General features: G+C 46.3%; 1 protein-coding gene across 8 annotated transcripts in view; it reads left to right on the top strand.

The window, feature by feature from the left end:
• The window catches only part of LOC121880389 (otoferlin-like), an 83,144-nt gene that overhangs the window by 52,063 nt on the left and 24,758 nt on the right, over positions 1 to 6,323 (top strand). For all 8 annotated transcript variants that reach the window (XM_042387554.1, XM_042387553.1, XM_042387551.1 and 5 more), the window contains 7 exons: positions 633 to 847; positions 2,410 to 2,593; positions 2,732 to 2,928; positions 4,212 to 4,409; positions 5,112 to 5,228; positions 5,563 to 5,715; positions 5,872 to 6,072. In XM_042387554.1, the coding sequence (XP_042243488.1) occupies positions 633 to 847; positions 2,410 to 2,593; positions 2,732 to 2,928; positions 4,212 to 4,409; positions 5,112 to 5,228; positions 5,563 to 5,715; positions 5,872 to 6,072 (1,265 nt within the window). The remainder of the gene's footprint in view (positions 1 to 632; positions 848 to 2,409; positions 2,594 to 2,731; positions 2,929 to 4,211; positions 4,410 to 5,111; positions 5,229 to 5,562; positions 5,716 to 5,871; positions 6,073 to 6,323) is intronic.

The following is a 6,323-nucleotide window of genomic DNA, read 5'->3' as shown; positions in this document are numbered from 1 at the left end:
CTTCCTCTGAGCTTCTTATTTGCTTTTTGTTCTTATATTATATCTCCATTTTGTCTTCATGTCAGCTTTTGTATCTACCTGTTATTCTTTTTTCTTCTTGTTAGCTTTTATTTACATACTACGTCATCATCATCTTTCGTTTTTCTTTGCTTAGTTCCGCCATTGTTGATATGACTGATAATGTTAGTGAGGGAGATGCTTCTATTAGTTCTTCTTCAGGTTAAGGGTTATTAAGTAAGCTTTTGTTTGTCTCGGGTTTCCTTCGTTACATACCAAACAGCTTCTTGGTGACCTTGACTTGACCTTTGAGTTGCAATTTGACCTTATTAAGTATCTTACTTTCTTACCTCCGGCCCCCCCAGTGTTTCCCTTTTTTTAACATTGACCTCCGAGTTACCCTGTTGGTCTTAGGTTAAATTGTTATTAACCTTTGACCTCTTTTGCTTATAATTCAACCTTAGCCTCGTAGTCTTCCCTATTCCTCATTTTGACCTGTGATGACCTTTTGGCCTGTTGTTGACCTTTTTTTGCCAATAGTTCAGCCTTGATCCCCCTGGACTCCCTGTTGACCCCACTTTGACCTCTCCTTTACTGTTGTCTCTTGACCTTGAGCTATGTTGACTCCCCCTCAGGATATCTGCCGACCTTCGGGCCAGCGTACGTGTTCCTGTACGGGTCTACACGGGACGGGGCAGTCATGGACGAACACGCTTCACTCAACGCCGGCCTGGGTGAAGGGATCGCCTACCGTGGCCGAATCCTCTTGTCCGTAAGATGTCAGATCTCAGACCAGCTTGACGTAGCTCCGTCAGAAGTGGCGGTGGAGAACATCTTATCCATACAGGAGGTAAGAAGCAAGAGTAAAGGGGAGGGAGTTATGTACGGAGGAAGAATGAACAAACACCCTAATGGAATAGCTAATGAATGGATGTGGGGAGAGAAAGGGGTGGAAGGAGGGAGAGGAAGAGGAAGGAAGGGAGAGAGAGAGGGAAGGAGATAAAGGAGGGACGTAAACATGAAACAGATGCCAGGAAGGATTAATGACAAATACATAAATCACGGGAGGAAGGGAGACAGGTCTGTTTAGGAGAGAGAGAGAGAGAGACAGAGAGAGAGAGAGAGAGACAGAGAGAGAGAGAGACAGAGAGAGAGAGAGAGAGAGAGAGAGAGTACAGATAAACACGACCTCTTACTCTCTCATCATCATCATCATCATCATCATCATCATCATCATCATCATCATCATCGGTTAGCCGTGTTTAATAGACTTTAGTCGTGACTGGTTAAAGGATCATAGACCTTTAATTAGACTGGAGAAATATACAGTCTCTTAACTATCTTCTACTCTAAAGCATTGATTAACTGTACACTTAAGACTGGTAATGACTGGATCACGTATCACAAACCCCCCCCCAAAACACACCAAACTCTGACTGGAAGGGGACCAGTCTCTACGGTTCAGACTGGTGGGTTGAACAGTTAGTATAATATATATTGGGAACACATTGGCTGCTGAGGCTCTCCCAACAATCCACAACAACAACAATAACAACACAACATACAATCACCGTCATTATCACAACAGATAACAACCACAAATCACCAAAACTGCCCACACCCAACAACCACAACAACAACAATCACAGTACAACAACTACAATACTAAACAACCACAACAACTACAGCATCCAAAAACCACAACAAGAATAACAACACGACAATTACAATACAACAAAAACTACAACACCTCCTTCCTGGGTTGTAGCAGGGAATCAATTCTCACCATTTCTCCTCCCCTCTGTCTGCCTAAGGGGAGGTAAGGGAAAGTGAGGGGTGATGAGAGAATAAAGTGATTGGTGGGTGATTTTGGGGAACACTAGGTGAGGGGAGGTAAGAGGAGGTGAGGGGAAGTGAGAAAAGATGATAGGAGGTGAGAGAACGTGAGAAAAGATGAGTAGAAGTGAGGGGAAAAGTTGATCGGTGAGGGATTTCTAGAACCTTGAGGTGAGGGGAAACTGAGGTCAAGAGAGGGGATATGAGAGGGCTACTGAGTCATAACCTGAGGGGAGGATAAAGCCTGTGGGGACCTGAATTAAAGGGACAAAATAGGGGAGTTGAGGTGGTCTAGATTCATTACTTGAGGGGAGAAGATAGGGAAAAGGGGGGGCTTTAGGGCTATGAACCGAGGGGAGAAGAGAGAAGAGGTGTGAGAGGTACAGAGTTGAGATCACAAGGCAAGGGAGGTGAGGGGACAGGGAGAGGGGCAGGTGAGGGTAGAAGAGAGTACCTGAGGGGAAAATGAAGGGGAAAAACAAGATGAGAGGGAGATATTTACAGTTATTATATACTACAACTATTATTGTGAACACCTAATGCCGTTTTCTGTCCGTTTTCTTTGGTTGTGTTCAGAGTAACTATGGTAAAAGTGAGGAGTTCCTGCTCTTCGTGTCGGTGTTGGAGGCCACTATGATTGAGAAGCGGGTGAGTGACAAGCCCGTGTCCTTTGAGCTCTCCATCGGCAACGCTGGTAACTCCCTCGATGGCTGCTCCACCACCAGGCCCTCCAGCGACGAGGAGAGTGACGGAGATTCTGGTGAGTAACGGAGTGAAAGTATTGGTCATAATAGTCCCAAAGATTTATTTTAATGCGTTTATACTTTTCCCACTACTACTACTACTACTACTACTACTACTACTACTACTACTGCTACTACTACCTACTCCCCTACAGGTCCGGAGTCCGTGATCGCTGAGACCTCAATGTGGCAGTCAACGACGCCACCAGCCAAGCCCATGACCAACGACAAGGTGTATTACTTCCTGCCCTTCTGGGACGACAAGCCCTGCCTCTACGTCAGGTCGTTCTTCCAGGACCACAGACGACGACTCTACAACTCCAACGTCATTAATGCCATTGCGGCCAAGCTGGTGGGTGGGCTGTGGGTGGTGGGTGGGTTGTGGGTGGATGGTTGATGGGGTGGGTGGTGGGTGGGTTGTGAGTGGTGGATGGGTTGTGGGTGGGTGGTTGATGGGGCGGCTGGAGGGTAGGAATAGAGAGGAAGAGTGAGAAGGAGAGGGGGAGGAGGACAGGGCCTAGATGGGGAGAGGAGGGGAAAGGAAGGAAGAAGGAGAAGCGATGGGGAGGAGAGTTGATTGGGGAGATCAGAAGTTATATATAGGAAGGGGGGGATGGGGAGAGTAAGGGAAGGAAAGCCAAGGGAGAAGAAACAGAGGGAGAGCGAATGAAGGGGGGAAGTGAGACGCAAGGAAGGAACTAAAGAGGGAAGTAGAAAGGATAAGATAAGAGGCGAAGGGGAGAAAAAATATTATAGATGTGGATGAGATAATGACTGATAATTTATGGAAAAAATGAAAGATAAAAAAACAAGAATAAGGATGTGATATAATAGAGAAAACATCAAGCTTAGATGAAGATGAGAGAAAGAGAGAGAGAGAGAGAGAGAGAGAGAGAGAGAGTCCCTACCTGTGGATTTCCAGGTCATTCTCTCTCTCTCTCTCTCTCTCTCTCGTCAGCACCCCTCCTCCACTAAGAGACGGATCTACAGTTCTCTTGCCCCCTCACACACACACAGATTGGTTTTGAATGAACGGCTTCACCCGGATGGACGCACTGTGTCTGCCAATCTGAGCCCTGAATCTCGAATCTAACCGAAAATTTCACATTAAATATTAGTTGATTAGGTTAGGTTAGGTTTGGGTTAAGTTCTGCAGTTAGATTAAGCACACACACACACACACACACACACACACACACACACACACACACACACGTCCTCATCAGCCTCACCACCAATGAGAGGTTTATACATAATCATACCAACTCTTGCTGCCCATTCAGTCCTCACTCCGAACCATACAGGAAATCATACATCAGATACATGTATATCATTGGAATCGCACTGTGTATTTTGAGCGTAGTCGTCAGTCCTCTCCAGCACTCCTTAGGTTACATTGTTCTTGTTTCTGTGTTGTATCTCCAGCAGGAGGCTTCTGTGTTATGATCTGTGTGGTATTACATAACTTCTTCAGTTACATAGATGTATATCCACCTTCCTCCTTCCCTTGTGTATGCCTGCAGGAGGGGTGTCTGTAGAGGGTGTTTTCACCAACAGGAGTAACACGCCTCTGTATATCTTCCTTTTTTTCGTCCTTCCTGTTACTATCATACCTTCTCCTTCTTCCACCTGCAGGAGGAGGGTCTGTCGGAGGTGTTGTCGCTGCTGGAGGAGGAGGACGGGAGTCCTGAGCGTCGCCTGAAGGAGGTGATGGAGGAGCTGATGACCGGGTGTGGCCACTACCTCAGCCTGGCCAGGGCTTACACCTCCAACGCCTCCGGGGCCAGGACCAAGCTGGACAAGGAGAGGATGCGACTTTGTCAGAAGGAGATCGTGAGTGACCTTCCTTGACCTTGTGACCTGACCCTTTGATATTTAGTGATCATGAGTGACCTGTGCTGACCCAGTGCCTAGAGTGATCATGACCCTCTTTGACTTGACTTTAGCTGACCCTGTTATTGTTTGAGTGATCATGAGTGACCCTGTAAGTGACCTAGTGACATGGACTGACCCTGTATTTGTTAGTTCGTGAATAGTTTTGTGTGACCTCGGTATGTTCTTAACAGTAACTTGGCTTTACTCTCCTGTGTTGACAGTGACCACATTTGACCTTTTATGTTTCAATGATTTGATTTTATATTTTGCCGAAGAGATCATGAGTGTGTGACCTTGTAACTTGACCTATTTCTTTGTTGACAGAGAGGTCAAGTTGGGCTCTTTTTTACTTAGATAATTGCTTAACTGTGGTTAGGTGACATTTTTGTGCTAATAAAAGTGACCTCTAGTAACCTCGTGACGATGACTATGACCTGGTGTGACAATGTATCGTCAGGGAGGTTTTGGGTGACTTCGCTCTACTGAATATCTGTGACGCTTGGAATGTTATCATAAGTCACTCGGATAATGGTTTATATTGTGTGGTACGTGAACTTTGCTGCTCTCTCTGTCTCTCTGTCTCTCTCTCTCTCTCTCTCTCTCTCTCTCTCTCTCTCTCTCTCTCTCTCTCTCTCTCTCACCTGTATGACGCCCCAACAGGACCACTTGGGCAGCTCGGCGCGTCACACCAAGGCGCTGGTCACTCGCCACAGCCTGAGGGAGCGATACAAGACAGCCCACTCCTACCTGGTCAAGCTCAGGGGCCTGATCGAAGACGTAAGTAACTCATACTGTTCACTATCCCTACACCTGCGTCAGCTAGCTTCATGAATGCTTATCTCAGACATTATTGTGTTCGTTGACCAGCCGCACTAACGCTGCTTACTCTTATTTGGTTATTTTTGTTGTTGTTTTGTTTCTTCTCCTGGGAAACATTTGTAGTGTGACAGTATAAGACTTTAAGGTTACGAGAAAATAAGACTCGTATCAAACATACAGAATCTGGTTGTGTTTATTTACAGCACCAGAATCTTAAGAAAGTTTTAATTCAACATTCTTCCTTCTCTCCTTCCCTCATTCCTACATCCTCCTCTCCTTCCCTCGCCCACAGCCTCAGCACAGCCTGCCCGACGTGTTCCTGTGGATGATCAGTGGGGGGAAGAGGGTGGCCTACCAGCGTCTACCAGCCAGGTGTCTCCTCTACTCCCCTGTCGACGAGGAGCGAGGCAAGCATTGTGGCGTCACCCAGACTGTCTTCCTCAAGGTGGGTTCCTGTCTCCTTCAAGGTGGGATCCTCTCTCCATCGAGGAATAAATTATTATTATCTTCCGTATAACGATAAAAGAAGGATATATTACCCCATGATACTAAAAAAATATTTATTAGTCTAATATAACAATTATATTCTCTTTTGTAACAGCTACCAGGGCGTAAGTCTAGTGGACCCGGAGGCTGGTCGATCCAGGCGAAGCTTAACGTGTACATGTGGCTGGGACTGATGAAGCACAAGAAGAATCTGGTCCCTGGCATCCCCAAGGGCTACGAGCTGAGTTACGAGATACGTAACATAGAACGAAGCCTCACCCTACCACCTGTCTCCCTACACTACACTCAGAAGCAGGTCAGTCAGTGGGGGTAGTGGCTGCTGAGTTAGGGGCATCTCGATATAAGAGACGCTAGACGGTACCAGGGCATTGTATATCAGGTCAAAGGTCACCTAAGGGTTCTAGGTTAGGGTTATCTTAGATCAAAGGTCACTGGAGGGTATTAAGACAGGGGTATCTCTCGTCGGGGAGTCACTTTAGATTTCCAGGTCATATGACGTAGAGATCAAAGGTTGCGTCATATACAGTATATATGTGAAATAAAGAA

Source organism: Homarus americanus, unplaced genomic scaffold, assembly GCF_018991925.1.
Source record: "Homarus americanus isolate GMGI-L3 unplaced genomic scaffold, GMGI_Hamer_2.0 scaffold50165, whole genome shotgun sequence".
Lineage (NCBI taxonomy): Eukaryota > Metazoa > Arthropoda > Malacostraca > Decapoda > Nephropidae > Homarus > Homarus americanus.
The sequence above is the reverse complement of the archived record's forward strand: the minus strand, read 5'-3'. Positions and strand labels throughout refer to the sequence as shown.